This window comes from Diaphorina citri, unplaced genomic scaffold (genome assembly GCF_000475195.1).
Source record: "Diaphorina citri unplaced genomic scaffold, Diaci psyllid genome assembly version 1.1 scaffold2345, whole genome shotgun sequence".
Taxonomy (NCBI): domain Eukaryota; kingdom Metazoa; phylum Arthropoda; class Insecta; order Hemiptera; family Psyllidae; genus Diaphorina; species Diaphorina citri.
Window position 1 is genome coordinate 7,822 of NW_007379769.1, and position 21,644 is coordinate 29,465.

Consider the following 21,644-nt stretch of genomic DNA (forward strand, 5'->3'; position numbering starts at 1 on the left):
ACGGTCACGCTGGAGAATTAGAACAAATGATCAAACTCTACAGGAGACAATTAGTGCAAATAAGCCAGTCAAAAATAGTGATGAAACGACAGATGTAAAAACTAATGATAAAAAGAGTCAAACGACTGAAAGCAACAGTCAAAATATGATGTAATAAGAGTTAAGTTATTGATGAAATAAGAGACAATTACATGAAATTTACAGGTCAAAATATGATGGGCGAATAAGAAGTTTAATTATTGATGAAATAAGGAGACAATTAATGAAATTATCAGTCAAAATACCTGATGAAATAAGAGTTAAACTGTTAAAAAAGGGGGTCCCAAACGATGAAACAACAGTCAATAATATGATGAAATAAGCAAGTTGAAAATGAAGTGAAAGAAAGAGAACACTGGTTATTAAATCCGGTATCAGACGACTAATACCCGAGCCAAGCCCCGGCCTGAGAATAAGAGTCAATCTGATGACAATAAACGGTTCCGCTGCATTAAACAAAGAATGCAAGTAAATTGCATTAACTGTTCATAAAAGAAATGAAAAAAAGGAAAAAAAAAATAATAATAATAATAATAAATACATGATCAACCGCCAACGGTTAGCCCAGTGCGTAACGCGCTTACTGCCATGGGCAGATGCGAGAAGGCCCAATAACTCGAAAAAAAAGTGGCACTTATATTTGGCGATTACAAATATTCTACAACCGGTTACCTTTCTGGTGTCTCTCGTGTCTGACCCAACACGCTAAATTGGGCAAGGTGAGGTGTGTCCTGTGAATGAGTTCTCGTTCTTATAATATAAGATTTACTAGCTGAATTCCGTCGCTTCGCTCCGGAATCCCGCTAGTTCATCCCGAGGCATGGCCAAGCTTGTGGAAAAGGCATGGCCGAACTTGTATTTTTATCAAACTAAAAACATAAACGAAACTCAATATTAGGCGAGCGAGGAAAAGTTTTCTCTCCCTCAGTCTCTGCACTCTGTGTATTTCTTATGGTGATTTTAGCGATCAGAAATTGATCATATCTCAGGATCGGTTTAGATTTTCGCAAAATCCTTTCTTATTGCACACCTAGACCATAAAAGGAATATTCCTACCAAATTTCAGCTTTCTAGGTGTTGTGGTTCTTGAGATAGAGCGATCAGTGTGTGAACTATGAAATGTGAAATGTGAACTGTGAACTGTGAATGGATCTCGTTCTTATAATATAAGATATCTTATATTATAAGAACGAGATCCATTCACTCATTCACATTTCACATTTCACACACTGATCGCTCTATCTCTAGAACCACAACACCTAGAAAGTTGAAATTTGGTAGGAATATTCCTTTTATGGTCCAGGTGTGCAATAAGAAAGGATTTTGCCAAAATCTAAACCGATCCTGAGATATGATCAATTTTTGATCGCTGAAATCTCCATAAGAAATACACAGAGTGCAGAGACTGCGGGAGAGAAATGTTCCGCTCTCGACCAACTTTTTGAGTTTCGTTTATGTTTTTAGTTTGATAAATACAAGTTCGGCCATGCCTTTTCCAGAAGTTTGGCCATGCCTCGGGATGAACTAGCGGGCTTCCGGAGCGAAGCGACGGAATTCAGCTAGTCTTATATTATAAGAACAAGATCCATTCACTCATTCACAGTTCACATTTCACATTTCACACACTGATCGCTCTATCTCGAGAACCACACCACCTAGAAAGCTGAAATTTGGTAGGAATATTCTTTTTATGGTCTAGGTGTGCAATAAGAAAGGATTTTGCGAAAATCTACACCGATCCTGAGATATGATCAATTTTTGATCGCTGAAATCTCCATAAGAAATACACAGAGTGCAGAGACTGCGGGATAGAAAACTTTTCCTCGCTCGCCTAATATTTGAGTTTCGTTTATGTTTTTAGTTTGATAACTACAAGTTCGGCCATGCCTTTTCCACAAGTTTGGCCATGCCTCGGGATGAACTAGCGGGATTCCGGAGCGAAGCGACGGAATTCAGCTAGTAAATAAATATAAAAAAAACTCATCTCTCTCTCTCTCTCTTTTCTTTCTTTCATGATGGTAGTGATAGTGTCGCGGGTACGATTAACGCCTGCAGCGGATTATATCCTAAAGTTCTGAATGTTCGTTCTCGGAACGGCTGGCTTTGATCTATCCTGTCTTCCTTCTCTTTTCGCTTTTGGGACGATAAGACTTTTAGCAGTTACAGTTTCTTCTATAATTTAGCCAACACCTGAGAGCAGCCTAAGACGCGTTTCGTTCTTATTTGAACTCATCAGTTAGACATAGCTCTCAGGTGCTGGCCAAGAATTTGGAAGTGTTATATACTTCAGAGATGGAAATTATGGAGAAACGAGAACCTGCGTTTTCTATGTAAGATTATATTTGTGTTGAGTGTTGTTGTGAGCGCCACAATACAATACTCATATCTTAACATATTCCAATTATCCACTATCAGTAATTCTTTCTGGACATTTAAAGTGTCCTAAAGGTACTGAGGTTACTAGCATATCCCATACCAACTCTTCAATTATTTCACTATCTTGTCTCTTACAACCTATTTGTTTGGTGTCATTTTGTGGATTTCATAATTTTTTAGTCGTTTCCTTTAGATCAATAAATAATAATTCTACATTTTTCCTGTCATTCTACCTCTTTCATATCTCTATTAGGTCACTATTTCTGAAGGTAAAATGACCTTCCGATTATCTTTAGCAGCACAAATAGGAAACTAAATCTTGAGACCTTTTTTTTACACTGGTTTTGATTGGGTTATGCATTATTAATACAGAGATAGCTAGCTTTATAGCTGGTAGAAAAAAAAAACCTGGTAGCCTACATTTTTTCATGGATTTACATTACATAGTTCCTACTACTTCCTAGTTATTTCTGCGATAAAAAATACCCAGTTCTCCACTTACTTGTTGATGTTTTTTGTTATCAAAGAAACGAAAAAGTTAAGGTCTTCGCCGAATGCGGAGGTCACTGCCACAGTTCCAAGGTCAGGACAGGCAGGGTCCCGAGGTTATAGATTGGAGCTACATTGAAAACGTTGGATTAGGTTTTAGTTTTGTGTAGGTGAGTTCGCTATAGCACCTACATATATATTATGGTTAATATAGGGATCAGATGTTTCGAAACGGGATCCATATTTTATCGTGTATGCTGGTATTTAAAAATGTGCATTATTAATTTGATACCTACATCGGTAATTGACCTTAGAGCTATTAGAAGGTAATAGGTATAGTTACCTACTTCCTGTACACCGACTCAAGTTGCAGAATAATGGGGATCTCTGATTACAAATTTGTGCTGTAAAATAATCGCAGTTGATAGAGGAAATCAGCGCTTAATTCATTGCTGTTGACTTTTTTTGCCTTAATTAATTGAACTCGAAAATTTAGCATCCACCCCCCATCCCCTCAAGAAAATTCTGAATATCGGCCTGCTCCCCTGTTTATGTGGCCCGCGATATACCTGCCAATGTAGCATGTGGCCCGCATACACATGGAAGTTGGAAATCCCTGTTCTAAATCAACATCACCATTTTTTTTTTCATTTCCTCTTCTCTCATAGTCTATTCTAAATCACGTGTTTCTTTCTATTTCCAGATCAACATCACTAATTTCAACGTCGAGCAATTTTCCCAGGAAGAACTGTCTGCCCTTATCAATTCCGCTGCCATCATTTACATTAAACAATACCAGGACTTCATTTCTAAACTAGGCGCTCCTGTTGTTATTGAACACCTGAATTCCATGATAAAGGACTTCACTGTAACTTCTCTCTGGTCTTTAGTGCAGAGTTATTTGGACAAAAAAGAATAGCTTGTTCAAGTTGAATTCTAATAGTATTAGAAAGTTTATGTTTATTAGGACTTTATTTATAACTAGGAGCTCCACAGTGGTTTTAGAACACCTAAATTCCATGATAAAGGACTTCACTGTAACTTCTCTTTGGTCTTTAGTGCAAAGTTATTTGGACAAAAAAGAATAGCTTGTTCAAGGTGAATTCCTATAGTAATAGAAAGTTTATGTTTATTAGGAGTTTATTTATAACTAGGAGCTCCACAGTGGTTATTGAACACCTAAATTCCATGATAAAGGACTTCACTGTAACTTCTCTTTGGTCTTTAGTGCAAAGTTATTTGGACAAAAAAGAATAGCTTGTTCAAGAGGTATATGAATTCCTATAGTAGGTAATAGAAAGTTTATGTTTATTAGGACTTTATTTATAACTAGGAGCTCCACAGTTGTTATTGAACACCTGAATTCCATGATAAAGGACTTCACTGTAACTTCTCTCTGGTCTTTAGTGCAGAGTTATTTGGACAAAAAAGAATAGCTTGTTCACGGTATATGAATTCCTATAGTAATAAAAAGTTTATGTTTATTAGGACTTTATTTATAACTAGGAGCTCCACAGTGGTTTTAGAACACCTAAATTCCATGATAAAGGACTTCACTGTAACTTCTCTTTGGTCTTTAGTGCAAAGTTATTTGGACAAAAAAGAATAGCTTGTTCAAGGTGAATGAATTCCAATAGTATTAGAAAGTTTATGTTTATTAGGAGTTTATTTATAACTAGGAGCTCCACAGTGGTTTTAGAACACCTAAATTCCATGATAAAGGACTTCACTGTAACTTCTCTTTGGTCTTTAGTGCAGAGTTATTTGGACAAAAAAAGAATAGCTTGTTCAAGGTGAATGAATTCCAATAGTAGGTAATAGAAAGTTTATGTTTATTAGGACTTTATTTATAACTAGGAGCTCCACAGTGGTTTTAGAACACCTAAATTCCATGATAAAGGACTTCACTGTAACTTCTCTTTGGTCTTTAGTGCAGAGTTATTTGGACAAAAAAGAATAGCTTGTTCAAGATGAATTCCAATAGTAGGTAATAGAAAGTTTATGTTTATTAGGAGTTTATTTATAACTAGGAGCTCCACAGTGGTTTTAGAACACCTAAATTCCATGATAAAGGACTTCACTGTAACTTCTCTTTGGTCTTTAGTGCAGAGTTATTTGGACAAAAAAGAATAGCTTGTTCAAGGTGAATTCCACAATAGTATTAGAAAGTTTATGTTTATTAGGAGATTTTTTTTTTTAATTTTAGGAGCTCCTCTAAGCTCCTGTGGTTATTGAACACCTGAATTCTATGATAAAGGACTTTACTGTTACCTCCCTTTGGCCTTTGGTGCAGAGTTATTTGGGTGGAAATTCTATTCTATTATGGGACTGGTTGCTCCTCTCCCAAGAGAGTATGCAATTAACACTGCGACCTCTGTAGATCTATTGGGAAATTAGTAGAGAATCAATTGAGGAGCTGGGTGCAAAAAGGGCAATAAATGAAAATCATCAAACTGAGATATTTAACTTTAAAGTATTCAATTTTTCATTAAAATCTTTGAAAAGTGTTTTCATTAAAATCCTAGTTAGCTTGGTTGGTAGCGCGTCTGCCTTGTAAGCGCCAGGCCGCGGGTTCGATTCCCGCCCGGGGCGGATTTTATCCTGATGGCATAATGTTCGTTCTCGGAACGGCTGTCTTTCTCCTATCCTGTCTTCCTTCTCTCTTCGATTTCGGGACGATAAGATACAGCTACAGTTCCCTCTGTCAAACCTCTTAAAAAAAAAAAAAAAAAAACATTTAAATTCATCAAAAAAAAAATTTATAAATCATCCTGTCTTCCTTCTCTCTTCGATTTCGGGACGATAAGATACAGCTACAGTTCCCTCTGTCAAACCTCTTAAAAAAAAAAAAAAAAAACGCTGTAACTCATCGAAAAAAAAAGTTATCACTGCAGTTCACACGCTGGAAGATAGAGCGCACCACGTTCTACTAAAAAAACCGTTTTACGCAAAAAGGGCAAAAAATTCACAAGTATTTCCCTTTTTGCATCCAGCTCCTCAATTATATTTTTAGGGAAAAAAGAAGTTGATTTTAGGTTCTTGTTGAAAGAACCTTGTAGTGGCAAAAGTTAGAATGTTTTGTGCATGGCGTTTTGCATATCTAAATAGATACCAGGCGTTCATACAATTTATTGTGCCATTTTATCTTCTGACTTCTTCCTCATTTCTCCTATTATTATTAATTATTATTATTATTATCTTGTAGGTACCTAGGTAGGTTGTTCTGTTCTGGCGAAGAGGAGTTCCAAGTTTTTAAATGAATTACCAAAATAGGGAATTTTTGGTCTTTGAAATAAATAAATATAAAAAAAAAACTCATCTCTCTCTCTCTTTTTTTCTTTCGTGATGGTAGTGATAGTGTCGCGGGTACGATTAACGCCTGCAGCGGATTATATCTTAAAGTCCTAAATGTTCGTTCTCGGAACGGCTGGCTTTGCTCTATCCTGTCTTCCTTCTCTTTTCGCTTTTGGGACGATAAGACTTTTAGCAGTTACAGTTTCTTCTATATAAAAAAAAACTTTTCATGGTAGTGATTTCTAGATAAAGCGATCTACAGTCGTTCCCAGGGTCTCCACTCCAAATTTTAAAAAAATCACTAGATTCGAGGAAAAGAAATCACTAGATTTGCCAAGAATTCACTAAATTTAGTGAGAAATCACTAAGTCTGGAGACACTGGTCGTTACTGAGGGAATCGAACGCGAGAACTCCGACGTGCAAGCCTACTCGGCCACAGAGGTTGCATGTCTACCTTATCAGCACTCCAGTCCGCCATATTGGTCTGCGCAAGTTCATTGCTCCACTGCCCTATGAAGTGCAAGATTTGCAAACTTGCAACTTTGCAAGTCTGATCTCTGATTTGTGTACTCCGATCTAATGCAAGCGCGCTAGCGGAGGAGCAGAAAGAACTGCGCACAAACACATTAATGCTTTGCCTGCGAGGGAGCTTTGCTCGGGACATTTGATGTGACTCAGGCCCAATCTATGCTCCTTTACTGTGGGGTGGACTCGAAAATTTGGATATCCCGGTACATCACCCTTTGGACTTTTGCCCCCCCAACCCCCCCGTCGATGAAAGCCTGGATACGGCCCTGAAGACTCTAATACTGGTAACACATTGATAACAAATGTGGGACATGGGCTATCCTCCATTAGCAATGAGTAATGAGATGTATTCTATTCTTTCACTCTACTGAACAATGGTAGCGCCGAACTATTACTACCAGAAGGTTCCCATGTTTAACCTGAGGTCAAGAAGGCCTGTCTCACACTGCACGCGACTTGTAGCATAGTGGGCTGCAAAACCAAACCTGTGAAACTCACTCACACTCACTCCGATGACGTATTAGGGATATGTGAATCCCGTGCCGACCAGACTGCTTGCCTCCAAAGAACTCTATGTTGTGTCAACTCCTCCCAGTCGTTCAGCCCCCATCTGTTGCATAGTCTCTTCATCTCGTTGATCCAGCAGCTACGTGGTCTTCCTGGTAAACGTTTGCCTTGATGTGGTTTGTTGGTGAAGATCTTCCACACGGCTCTGTTTTTGTCTATTCTCATCAGGTGACCAAGCCATCGTAGTCTGTTAGTGTTCATGGTGGCTACTATATTTGGTTGTTTGGATAGGGCGTGGATGTCGCTGTTGTGTCTCCTTTTCCATGACTGGGTCTGATGGTCAAAGTAGGGTCCAAATATTGTTCTGTACACTTTGTTTTCGAATACTTGCATTTGATGTTCTTCTCGCTTCGAAACTCTATTAAACAATATACGGCGGACTTTAGCTCCTGCTTTGTAAGCGCTAAGTCGCGAGTTCGATTCCCGTCCGCGGCGGGCTTTATTCTAAACAGATAAAGTTCTCCGAACGGCTGGCTTTCTCCTAGATCCTGATGTCCTCCTTCGCTTTCGGAACGATAAGACCTCCGTTCTTACAGTTCCCTCTATCAAACTTCTATTGAAAAATCTTTTTGATATGTTTTTATGAACCTTGAAACTCTATTTGTGTTAATATACGCTGGGCGCCCGGCGGCCTTTCGACCTCTAGACGTTTGCGCGCCTCCCGGCACGCTTGATGTAGGTTTCTCTCATTAGTTCATTAAGACATACCTACTTTATCATTTCATTTCTCATGTACATCAATGCAACATGCTTCATCATTTCATCAATGCGCTTATTCTCATCACTGCACCTACCCATGTAATTCCTAACATTCTAGGAGAGCCCAGAGTCATTTACTTATATTGGCGTAGCCACACTGACTAATGACAGAGACCCGCAAATACCATATTTCCATGGCGCCATGCTATTTTGCTATATTTTACCAAATTCTGGGAAAATGCCATAAAAAGTATAAAAAGGCTTATTTTGCAATATTTCAAGAATTTTTAGGGGAAAAACAAAAACGAAATTTGAAAGGTTGGAAATTCAATTTTTATTTGGCGTTCTAATACCAATTCCTTAAGGTAAAACAGTTGCCTCTGATTCTTTAAAAAATGGTTTATTTTGCCATGTTTTGAAAAATGAAATAAATGCTATACCTACTTTATTATTTTCCCAAAATAAGTGCCATGTTGCCATGTTTTTTAGTGCCATATTTTGACACAATAAGTGCCATACTCTGCCGGTCTCTGCTAATGACTACCAGCTATAACTATCAGTCACCAGAGGCAAGATGGCCTTGATTGCAATTTTCAGCTATTGAAAACCTCTGGCTAGCTGAGGGTGGTGGTTATGGGCGAGGATAGGCTAGGCTTGCGAGGCCTAGTACTTGTACAGTTTGGCATTGAAGTGGTAACGTAAGCAAGTTTCGGGTTGAGCTAGGATTTTTTTTTCAAGCCTAGCCGAGCCGAGCCGAGCCTATCCCTGTTCCTAAATACCACCCCACCCTTATTATATTATTATGAATTACCTATACCTATCTGTACTTTACATCTATTTTATACAGGGTGTTTATAAAGTCTTTTCCAGGGCTGTTGGCTGGAATATTTTTTTGTTTATTCCAAGGGGTTCTTGAGAAACCCGCCCCTGGAACAGACTTTATGACCACCCTGTTTGTCAATATTTATTGGAAAATACTTTATATATACCCTGTATGTTTACAGGAAATGACATGCATGCGTGTGCAGTTTATCTATTTATTGGTTCTCACGCTCTTACATGTTTTTTTTTTTTTTTTTCGCAACAAAGACTTGTAATGTTATTAGATAATTAGATAAGTACAACGTATAGGTAGGTAGGTACGTAGATCATTTACTTTGATTATTTTATCAAGCTATGTAAAATTATCAGTTCAGTAGGAAAGTGTACGTAGGTTGGTAGGTAGGTATTAACTTAGATGACTTTATTATTATTAACTTAGATGACTTTTTTTTATCTACGGTGGAGTCCAACACATGCAACCGCACATTGACATATATATTTTTTTCACAAAGAAAATTAATGAACATACATGCTTTATTTTCTTGTTTATCTTTGTTGTAATAATTTTCTCCCAGTACTGTTTGTAAAAATGGTGGATTTCTTTCTTCTTTTTTTGTATTATAACTATTTTCACTACATAAATTCAATTAATCAAAGAAAAATAAAATAACTTGGTTCTTTTTTAACAGACTTCTTTATCACTTGCATTTTTCTAAGCATTCACTGAGTAGGTCAAGACATTCTTTCAAATAGGCAAGAACAGCATTTTGATCATCTTCAGTTGGAACAAATAAAGCCACATGCTTTTTAAATTCATCAATTTTGTTCTGCACAAGTATTGCACCTACAGTGTTGATTGCATTGATTTCATCAGGTGTGTACAAAGATGAATAAACTTTAGATTCCAACAATTTGATGTTTGTAATTTCACTTGTAAGAATAAATACAATTGACATTGCTTTCCAACACAGTCCTTCTCTTGTTAGACATGGTTTCTTCATTAAATTGTGCTGCTTTAGGAATTTATATTTTTCTTGAGACATATTTACACGAGAGACTTGGGCCACCTGTTTAATCACCTCATAGATGTCGTCCAAACTTAAAGCAATTGCGTCATGTTGATTATTTGGTACTGTGAAGCCGTAGTCTATTAGAAGTTTCAAATTGGAATGTGCTCCATACTCTATGAAAACTTGGTCATATTTTGATACAGGTACTAGTGTTTTGACTTGGTATGAATTTTCAGTCGGTATTAACATTGCCTCAACTTGGGCACTAGGAACATGGTTAAACAAATCCAGGAATGGTGCTAATGCTAAACTATTGGAAATGTTGTGCAAATCTTTCTCCGGAGGAATGTAAATTGCACGGGTATTAACAATACACCAAGCCCAGATAAAATCCTTTTCATTAAAAATTTCATCAAGAGCTAGTTTACAATGATCACACACTTTCTGTTTACACACAATGTGATTTAAAAAATGATTATGACTTTCTTTCATGCTATTCCTGGATCCTTCAATTTCTTCCGAGATGAATTTCGGAAGATTGACTGGTTCTTTAGACCAGAACAGTGGAGTTGATAGCTGCTGTGGCAATGTGTTGATGTAAGGATACCAGAATGAATCTTTGTTCAAATGTCTCTCCCACACTAAATAGAACGCCAATATTTCATGCCCATCATACTTGACGTTTTTATCCAAATAGTCATAGATTTCAGACTTGCATACGGTGTGTGCTGTGATTAGTAGATGAAATGGAATTTTCACAAGGATATCTCCTTTCTTCAGAGCTGTTTTGGTCATGAGTCCCCTCCCAGTGGTAGAGAATTCTGTTGGATACAATGTAACTTCCTTTTTCCATCCATTCCTTGTTAGCCATTGCATCAACTCAATGGTTTCTGTATCTCGCACCACCTTATACAGACCATCTTCTCCCGATAGTTTCTTAGACTTTCTTTTCCTCCCAGTCCTCCCCATATTGTGTGACAGTTTTCCAATAAATACACTTGAATACCTACAGGATAGGAATTATTCTCCAACCAAGTTCAATGATAAAGGAACTACTTTACCACCTAAAAAGGTAGATACAATGGTTGTATCACAGAGATTAGCTTTTAAACCAACTACACACATCACCTGACTCATCTTTTACCCTTCTTCCAATATTTATCGACATTGGATTGTCACTTATCAAAAGATCTTCAATTACTTACCAATCAACTTTTTGTTCTTTGGTATGAATGCATTGTAACAACTGAACGTGTCGTATTTGACTTCTATGGTGTGTTCTTTGTTGGACCTTTGACATCATCTCGTAGCTAGAATGAAGTTATGATAAGGAATGTTCAGAACTAGTCAAGACCACACTGGTAAGGTGGTAAGTCACAATTTGAAAGAAAACCAGAAAAAAACATACTCCACTTTTCTTGAAATATGAAATCTTAAAAATCAACAATTTCAAATTTTCGCGCCACTGTGGCTTCACTTTTTACAACTCGCGTGAAAATCGTCTCATTACCACCTCCGTGATAAATCCGGACTCCGGACATTTCCGGATTTTCCGGATTCCAGTAAAATCCAGTTGTAAACAAAAATCAAAAAGTTCAAAAACAACAAAAATTAATTACCTAATTTATTTTATTTAAATTAATTTTAATTGTTTAATTAAACAGTGTGGTGTTTTTGGAACACCTTTGTAATCACCTCAAAGTGGACTTTTCGCTGTGTTAATGACAGGTAAAATCTAAACCTAAATAACGCCCTATAGAAAAATAGATTGGAAATCCTCCGTTCACTGGTCACAGCAACCTGTTGTTCATGATTTTCTATGAATGAATCACTTAGGTATTTCTATTATCATCAAGTTGTGTTGGTTCTATCATACAAAGTGAGGTCTACGTTTAAACTCGAGAGTTTTACATTTGGTTTGAAATTTTGGATATTTGTTCCGCTATAACTCGCAATTGTCTGGTCCGAAATGTGGTACATTGAGTTTATGAGATCAAGGCACGTCGATCTTTGAAATTTGGGGCCCCAGAACTGAGCGGGGCCGATTTTATACATTCATACGTACAGTCGTCTCAGCTGGGACAAAAGAGTCTGAGTGAGGTGTACAGTTCACAGAACTACTAGTTATAATTTCTTGAACAAACAAAGGCAGAAGAACCAGTGTGAGAATTCCAATATTGCATTACTTTTTGTTTGTATCTCGACACCTCTCACACAGTCGATCCAGTTTTGATAAAATTTGGCAAAAAGGATTACCTAGTATCATTACAGGCTTTCACTTTGTGCTGGAGGTCCAGGGTTCAATACCCGGCAGTCGCAGTTTTTTTTAAATTCTGTATGAAATCCGAGATGAACTCAGTCTCGTGATACATAAGTGAGTAAGAACCTAAGGTTTTTTTCTTTCCTCTTGTCACCAAATTCTATATGTTTCACCAAATGTGGTGATTGAACCCCCATTCACTAACCGACTAACCTATACTAGAAATAAAATAAGTCTTCACTCGACTAAAAGCACAACTTTATTGGTGCAAAGGAGTCAACTTGTTCCAGCATCTCATGATGGCATCCTCGGGACTAAATTGACTAATCCATTCTGTTTGTGCCGCAGGTATCTCCGCGGCTCTTGCCGTAGTTATCTTCGCCTTGTTCGGCAATCGCGGCAATTGGATGCCGGGACATGCCAATAACTTTTTCGGCTGGTCCTTCGGAGTGGCCATCGCCAGCATTTTCGCACTGCTAATCTCAGGTAATAATATAGCTTCCATGGTGTAGTGGTCACTGCGCTTGCCTTGCACGCGGGAGACCCGGATTCGACTCCCGGCGGGGTCAAAAAATTTGCATAATGCAAATGATTGATTCCGTGACTGTCTGTTGCACTTAGCCTCGTGAGGAAAAAGAGTAGCTATGTAATATTAATGCCCATAGCGACCGGTGTCAGCATGCGCATAGCAAACACTAAGTGCTGGATTTTTGAGATATTTGGAAAATCCCAAGTACTATACTGCAGTGAGCACCAAAGTTGTGATACGATAACACAAAGAAACGGCATTTATTTATTTTACTTAGGTATATGCTATTTTTATGTACTTATATGTTCATTTTATTTCTATTTTTACAGGTGGTCTATTCCTGGTGGAGACAAACATACAGCAGAAGAAGCGGAAGTATTTCAAGGATCCCTGTGAGTAATACATAATATCTTCTCTTATCTACTCCATGTCCTCTACATAGGTATTCTAATAAATAGGTAGGTAATATAGGTTTTATGTATAGGTAAATAGGTATTCTAACTGCAGGCAAACATAGCGGAAGTTTTAATTTTAAGCCACAACACACTGGCCTTTTGTTATCCAATCAAGACCTTGCATACATTTTTTCAACCTCATTATTTCGTATCAGTATTAGTTGGCATTGGCAGTCTTTCATAACAGAACTAGGTATCTAATGCCGACCGCCAGCCCAGTTAGCTTCGTTGGTAGCGCGTCTGCCTTGTAAGCCCTAGGCCGCGGGTTCGATTCTCGCCCGGGGCGGATTTTATCCCAAACAGATGAGGTTCGTTCTCGGAACAGCTGGCTTTCTCCAGTCCTGTCTTCCTTCTCTCTTCGATTTCGGGACGATAAAACCTTAGCAGTTACAGTTCCCTGTATCAAACCTATTTAAAAAAGCGACCTGCTAGGTATATGCGATCGTGCGATACAGTAAGGATGGTAATATGAATCCTGGCATCCGGACTGTTGGGTTACAATGGTTACAGGTTACAGTTGAAAATCCGCGTACTCTTCAGTACCTTCCCCTCAAAGAGGTTTGATAGAGGGAACTGTAACTGCTAGGGTCTTATCGTCCCGAAATCGAAGAGAGAAGGAAGACAGGACTGGAGAAAGCCAGCTGTTCCGAGAACGAACCTCATCTGTTTGGGATAAAATCCGCCCCGGGCGAGAATCGAACCCGCGGCCTAGGGCTTACAAGGCAGACGCGCTACCAACGAAGCTAACTGGGCTGGCGGTCGGCATTAGATACCTAGTTCTGTTATGAAAGACTGCCAATGCCAACCACCGCCGTTTCTTTTATTTCGTAGCAACGAAACAACTGCTACATTGGACGCTTGTGGTCTGTTTCGTAGCATGCCCATCCCGTAGTATGCCTCTCATCAGATGGGCGAGAAGAGACACAGTACTTCCCGTTTAGGTGCTGGGTCAACACGAGAACACCAGAAAGTAACCCGTTGAAATATTTGCAATCGAAAATCGAGTACAAATTTTTGTCGATGGTGGGATTCGAACCCGGGACCTTCTGCATGGCAAGCGAGCGCATTACCACTGGGCTAACCGTGCCCCCAAACAAGTTTCCCCCAATATGGGAAAACTTTGAACCACATCTTTCTGACTCCCCGTGAACTCACATGACGTGACGGTATTGTGTTTCTACTTTGACCTCCCCCATCCTGAGTTCAGAGGTCGTTTGTGGAATGTCCCCCCATCTGAAGAGGCCCCTGCATCTCTTATTTCCACATTATAACATAATCTAAATACCTACCTAGGTCATTCCAGGATCTCAAATGACCTGAATAATTGATTGGACGGTACCTATCAGTTACCTACCGTGGTTTGAGAGCTTTTTCGCTAGGACTGAAATTTAGGACTCGGCTCTTTGTTCCAAGTGCAATAATAGAAAGGAATAAAATTATTTATTTTTAATCTATCGGAGTTTTTTTTTTTTAATTAATTGGTAGGTGGTTAAGTATTAGGTATCATTTATTATTTTCAGGACCTTTTTTTTTTTAACGTAAATTAAATAGTAAAATTATCCTTTTTTTAGTTCTAAGACCTAATCTCCATAAATACTTTAGTCATTTTTTAATATCTCTTTCTGGTTTCCTTATTCTAAATTTTTTTCTCATTATTATCTGATCTATTATTTTTTTATTTCTTTTTACCTACTTTTACCTAGCTACCTACTACCTACTTTTACCTATCAAGAAACTACCAGCTTTTTTCCATTCAGTTTTTCAATCAGATACATTCCGAAGTCGCACTACCCACTCAAGAGACACCATCATGAAGACATTTGGCGTTCTATGTCTCCTCCCAATTTTCATCGTGGTTCAGGGCTCCGTCGATTTCAAAGTTCTGACGAAAATGGCGCAACTTTTAGAACAGGATGGGAAACGTAAGTAAAATAATAATAATAATAATAATAATAATAACTCAGTCTCGGTGGAGGTATCAATTACAGCATCCAATCCTCACTGCTGTAATTGAAGACTGAAAAATTAGATAATTGGTGGATGTGTCCATTTCACTATCCATTTCTCACTTCTGGAACTAGTGCAACTGAAGAATGAAAACTATAGAAAATTAGTGGATGTCCCAATTTCACCATCCATTTCTCACTGCTGTAACTGGAACGATAAGACCATAGCAGTTACAGTTCCCTCTGTCAAACCTCTAAAAAAATAAATAAATAAATAAATAAAATAATAATAATAATAAAAACTTTTTTTGAACGCAGGGGACCTTTCCACCCATTTCCCGAATTTGAAAACTAGGACTAATTCCAACAGGTACCTACTTTCCAAAGCTACCTATGTACCTATACTTAATGTATTGTAGGTAACAGAAAGTAAAAAAAGGCCATGATTTTAGCATTCTTTTCTCAACCCTACCTCAGGATGGGTGAACAAAATCTCAGCGAAATGGGATGGGCACTTGGGCAGCCTTGGAGGATAATGCGTCTGCCCTGTAAGCGCTAGGTCGCGGGTTCGATTTCCATCCGAGATAGAACTTTATCCTAAACAGATAAAGTTCTATCTCGGAACGGTTGGCTTTCTCCTGTTTTCGATCTGATAATAAATATTATTATTATTTTTATTATCATCATCTGATAACTATTTCCTTACAGTGACTTCCCAATCCATTCAACCTTACTCCCCCTCGGAAATTAACAACAAAGTCAAGGAAGCAGTACTCGCATTTGTTGAACACTGTAAGAAGACACTGCTCGTCAACGGCACCCTGTTTATTCCCCAGTGGAACATTCATAAGGAAATGAAGGAGGCCCAGTCCTAGTAAGTGACATTGTTACTGTCCCACCCTGTATTTATTTAAATGCGCAGAAACGCTTGCGCACAAACAAACGAAGCGGGAGTCATGAATTATGACGTCATCGCCTACGGGAGCGTATGCCGTGACGTCAAAGTTCACGATTTACCGGTATTTTTTAAATCGATTTATCTCGGTATCTAGAAGTCGTAGAAGAAAAAGAAAAATTCCGTTGGTCCTCATTTTTCCTGCTCTATGACTTTGAAACATCACCCAAGTAAGCGCAACTGATCTATTGTACCCTAAAAATTAAGAACTAACAATAACTGGACAGCTCATTTGACATGGACGATATTGGGGTAGGTGACCCTAAAAATTAAGAACTAACAATAACTGGACAGCTCATTTGACATGGACGATATTGGGGTAGGTGACCCTAAAAATTAAGAACTAACAATAACTGGACAGCTCATTTGACATGGACGATATTGGGGTAGGTGACCCTAAAAATTAAGAACTAACAATAACTGGACAGCTCATTTGACATGGACGATATTGGGGTAGGTGACCCTAAAAATTAAGAACTAACAATAACTGGACAGCTCATTTGACATGGACGATATTGGGGTAGGTGACCCTAAAAATTAAGAACTAACAATAACTGGACAGCTCATTTGACATGGACGATATTGGGGTAGGTGACCCTAAAAATTAAGAACTAACAATAACTGGACAGCTCATTTGACATGGACGATATTGGGGTAGGTGACCCTAAAAATTAAGAACTAACAATAACTGGACAGCTCATTTGACATGGACGATATTGGGGTAGGTGACCCTAAAAATTAAGAACTAACAATAACTGGACAGCTCATTTGACATGGACGATATTGGGGTAGGTGACCCTAAAAATTAAGAACTAACAATAACTGGACAGCTCATTTGACATGGACGATATTGGGGTAGGTGACCCTAAAAATTAAGAACTAACAATAACTGGACAGCTCATTTGACATGGACGATATTGGGGTAGGTGACCCTAAAAATTAAGAACTAACAATAACTGGACAGCTCATTTGACATGGACGATATTGGGGTAGGTGACCCTAAAAATTAAGAACTAACAATAACTGGACAGCTCATTTGACATGGACGATATTGGGGTAGGTGACCCTAAAAATTAAGAACTAACAATAACTGGACAGCTCATTTGACATGGACGATATTGGGGTAGGTGACCCTAAAAATTAAGAACTAACAATAACTGGACAGCTCATTTGACATGGACGATATTCGGGTAGGTGACCCTAAAAATTAAGAACTAACAATAACTGGACAGCTCATTTGACATGGACGATATTGGGGTAGGTGACCCTAAAAATTAAGAACTAACAATAACTGGACAGCTCATTTGACATGGACGATATTGGGGTAGGTGACCCTAAAAATTAAGAACTAACAATAACTGGACAGCTCATTTGACATGGACGATATTGGGGTAGGTGACCCTAAAAATTAAGAACTAACAATAACTGGACAGCTCATTTGACATGGACGATATTGGGGTAGGTGACCCTAAAAATTAAGAACTAACAATAACTGGACAGCTCATTTGACATGGACGATATTCGGGTAGGTGACCCTAAAAATTAAGAACTAACAATAACTGCAGCAAAGGTAAAACTAGGGAATATGGACCTATGTTTGATTATCTTACTTTTTTTTGTACCTACCTAGGTAAGTATAGATACCTACCTAATAATAATTTAGTTTTGTGTAGGTGAGTTCGCTATAGCACCTACATATATATTATGGTTAATATAGGGATCAGATGTTTCGAAACTGGAACCATATTTTATCGTGTATGCTGGTATTTAAAATGTGCATTATTAATTTGATACCTACATCGGTAATTCACCTTAGGAGTTATTAGAAGGTAATAGGTATTATAGTTACCTACTTCCTGTACACCGACTCAAGTTGTAGAATAACGAGGATCTCTGATTACAAATTTGTGCTGTAAAATAATCGCAGTTGATAGAGGAAATCAGCGCTTAATTCATTGCTGTCGACCATTTTTATATTGCCTTAATTAATTGAACTCGAAAATTTAGCATCCACCCCCCATCCCTCAAGAAAATTCTGAATATGGGCCTGCTCCCCTGTGTATGTGGCCCGCGATATACCTGCCAATGTAGCATGTGGCCCGCACACACATGGAAGTTTTAAATCCCTGTTCTAAATCAACATCACCATTTTTTTTTTTTTCATTTCCTCTTCTCTCATATTCAATTCTAAATCACATGTTTCTTTCTATTTCCAGATCAACATCACCAATTTCAACGTTGAGCAGTTTTCCCAGGAAGAACTGTCTGCCCTTATCAATTCCGCTGCCATCATTTACATTAAGCAGTACCAGGACTTCATTTCTAAACTAGGCGCTCCTGTGGTTATTGAACACCTAAATTCCATGATAAAGGACTTCACTGTAACTTCACTCTGGTCTTTAGTGCAAAGTTATTTGGACAAAAAAGAATAGCTTGTATTTTCCTGAAGGAGCTTTTCCACTCAACCACTTTTTTTTGTAAACTTTATTACAATTTTTCTCTTTTTCCGTCAACCAGGAATTTCAATCATTCAGGACCAATCGTTGTCGACTTTGATCGATCTAGATTGCTCTTGAGATTTTTGTAGTCATCCAAATATTTCGCAATCAATTTTAAACTTTTATGAGGACCTTTACGGAGACTTTTTTCGCTCTATCGAATCCTAGTGCTGTTTTTGTCCGGAGTTCATCGTTGGAACACCCAGCAGCTTAATTTTTTAAGGTAAGATTTTCAAAAATTATGCAACTTTTCGGTTACCTTTTCTGCTTTTGTTGTGATGTTCAGAGTGCAATTTCCATTTTGACTTAATGTGTAATAATACTTAATACCTAACAACTGCAGATATCTAATAACTGATTTTCAATAGGTACCTACTGATGTTTCTAAATATTAACAAGGTATAGGGGATAGGGGTAATTTTAATGTTCCTCTCTTTGCTACACATTTGATTTTTTTGCGCGAAAACTCGTTACAGGAAAATAAACTATCTATGGACATGCGATTATTGTGTTGTTGGTATGATTGTTTTGCCTTATTGTTGGTCTTTTGTCTGTAATTTGTCTGTGATGAGACCCATTGAAAATTGCTTGCATAGTAGGTAGTAGGTACGTAACCTGCGGTCATTTAGAAACTAATTGATAGTAATTTGAACGACCTCTTAAGTCTTACTGGTCTACAAAATAGGCCTGCTTTGCTTGCCAAGCAGAAGGTCCCGCGTTTGATCGACCAAAATAATTACACCCTCATGTCGATTACGACCATCAGATCCGTGCAAGTACCTGCCTATTTTAACGGATTACTTTTCTGCTGCTCTTGTTGACCCAAAAGAAAAGTGCTTCAAAAGGGTAGTGTGAAGTGACGTCAAAATTGTTTCGTACTAATAGACCCTGATCTCTTTACACAGAATTATAGTCATTTAAATTTCTAATTCAAACTTATTTTCAAGAGCAAATCTATGTATAATCCATCGGTTTCCTTGATTCTGACTGTCATAATTTTCCGGAAGACAAAATTTGTGATCCAATTAAAATTTTAGTTTTCCCGCTGGGTATTTCCTGGTTGATAATATCTACTAAATCTAATGTTTGATTTAATATTACCTATTCTACTAATCTACTATAAACTATAATGTTTGAGTTGACATCTGATGGAAACTGGTGCCATAGTTTCTGATAATATCTATCTAGTATCTAATATCGAGATTGGATTATTTGAGGACAGTAGGCAGTTCAGATAATGACCTGGTGTAATCACCACTGACGTCCAGTAACAGTTATGGAATGTTTTTCTCGAGAACGCCATCTCTCGGGAAAAAGATTCCTCAGAATTTAAACCAGATTTAGATCTAGCTCTTGGATTAATCAACTTTGGTTGATGGGTTGATTCCAAAATTTTCACATTTTTTTGGCTCAGTGCTTGGATTTCGGGGTGCACTCAGGCTCGTGAGGACAATTGAGTAGCTACTTAAATCGAGTGGCGGCATTACCAGAGTAAAAAGAAAAATTATAGATATGTCAGAAATAGTAAAGGAGGCTCTAAGTAATGCTGTGATATCCACAAAAATTGTAAAGAAGCTCTCAGCTTCACCAAAAATAAATCATAATTATTTTTTTTTCCTTTTTTTTAGATTATGGGTGAGGTTTTTCAATGATTTTTTTTTTTTTTAACAACGAAAGCTGAGAAACAATTGCATTTCGTTATCCACATGCATTTCAAGTAACTCTAAGTACTTGAGTAATTAAATTGAGTAAGTAGATAGGTCTTATATTAATGAATTAGTGACATTACTCAGAATAGATAATTAAATAGATCGATATCGATATTTCAAGAGCTATCGACATTACAAAGAAGAAAACCTTGTACTTCTGACTTACGACCTCTTCTAATGGATTTTATCCAAGGACAAAGAAATGGGATTAAGATGCAGTTCTGTATGCAGATTTAATGATGAATACAAAGTAATCTGTCATTGCATATTGCAACTGGCAGATTATCTTGCTAAGTGTGTGGTGATTAGTCAGTTATACTGGGTCACTTCGAAGTTTTTATTAAACATGGGATTTGACAGGATGCAACTGCAGTCAACTAGAACTGGATGAGCCTTGCACACAAGAAGACCTCATGAAAGCAAACCCAAAAGCCATCCACGTTGCCAATTTCAATAGTATTAGAAAGCTTATGTTTATTAGGAGATTTTTTTTTAATTTTAGGAGTTCCTGTAAGCTCCTGTGGTTATTGAACACTTGAATTCTATGATAAAGGACTTTACTGTTACCTCCCTTTGGTCTTTGGTGCAGAGTTATTTGGGTGGAAATTAGTAGAGAATCAATTGAGGAGCTGGGTGCAAAAAGGGCAATAAATGAAAATCATCAAACTGAGATATTTAACTTTAAAGTTTTCAATTTTTCATTAAAATCCTTGAAAAGTGTGTTTACAAAAAACGCTGTAGCGAGCCTAGTTAGCTTGGTTGGTAGCGCGTCTGCCTTGTAAGCGCTAGGTCGCGGGTTCGATTCCCGCCCGGGGCGGATTTTATCCCGATAGGATGCATCCAATTTATTTCCGAAGACGCACGTAAAATTGGAAATACAGTTTGAAGGAAAAAAAGGGAATAATTTTCTGATTTGATTTCTTTTTTGAAGATATTTGATAGAGGGAACTAACTGTAACTACCAAAAGGTCTTATCGTCCCAAAAGCGAAGAGAGAAGGACGCAGTGGCGTAGCGTCCATGTAGGGCGTGTATGGCGGCCATACCCTCAAAATTTACTCAAATACCCTTAAATACCTATTGACTTTAAATATTTATGAAGAAGCATGTGCATGACTTATGTAGTAATGTGCATGGTGATGGAAATTAGTGCCCTTCACTTGACTTTAGACCACGCTACGCCACTGGAAGGACGATAGGATAAGAGAACACCAGCCGTTTCGAGATTCTCAGCTTTCGTTGTTTGAAAAAGTTTTTGTCATCGAAAAACCTCTCCCAGACTGACGACCCTCTAATGCTGTTCAGGAAATAAAATCCCCGCCCCCGTGGCGGGAAGCCATCGAACCGCGTGGACCAGCGGCTGTACAAGGCAGGACCCGCAACTATCTTCCAAGGCTAAAAAATAGACTCCCATCTATTTTGGTCTTCTAGATTTTGTTGTCCCATTTCTAATTAAACAATAGACGGCT

At 37.9% G+C, this 21,644-nt stretch overlaps 2 protein-coding genes and 1 long non-coding RNA gene across 3 annotated transcripts in view; 2 read left to right on the top strand and 1 right to left on the bottom strand.

The window, feature by feature from the left end:
* LOC113471362 overlaps positions 1–5,233 on the top strand; it is a 5,738-nt gene extending 505 nt beyond the window's left edge. The window contains exon 2 of the long non-coding RNA XR_003394093.1: positions 4,875–5,233. This is a non-coding gene — a long non-coding RNA (uncharacterized LOC113471362). The remainder of the gene's footprint in view (positions 1–4,874) is intronic.
* LOC103518756 overlaps positions 1–13,014 on the top strand; it is a 15,777-nt gene extending 2,763 nt beyond the window's left edge. The window contains exons 2-3 of the mRNA XM_026830473.1: positions 12,434–12,571; positions 12,944–13,014. Coding sequence (XP_026686274.1) covers positions 12,434–12,571; positions 12,944–13,014 — 209 coding nt within the window. The remainder of the gene's footprint in view (positions 1–12,433; positions 12,572–12,943) is intronic.
* On the bottom strand, positions 9,405–11,261 carry LOC103518755 (SET domain-containing protein 4). Its single transcript, XM_008483838.3, has one exon. The coding sequence runs from the start codon at positions 10,792–10,794 to the stop codon at positions 9,514–9,516; it is 1,281 nt and encodes a 426-aa protein (XP_008482060.1). The 5' UTR covers positions 10,795–11,261; the 3' UTR covers positions 9,405–9,513.
* Positions 13,015–21,644: the final 8,630 nt, after the last annotated feature.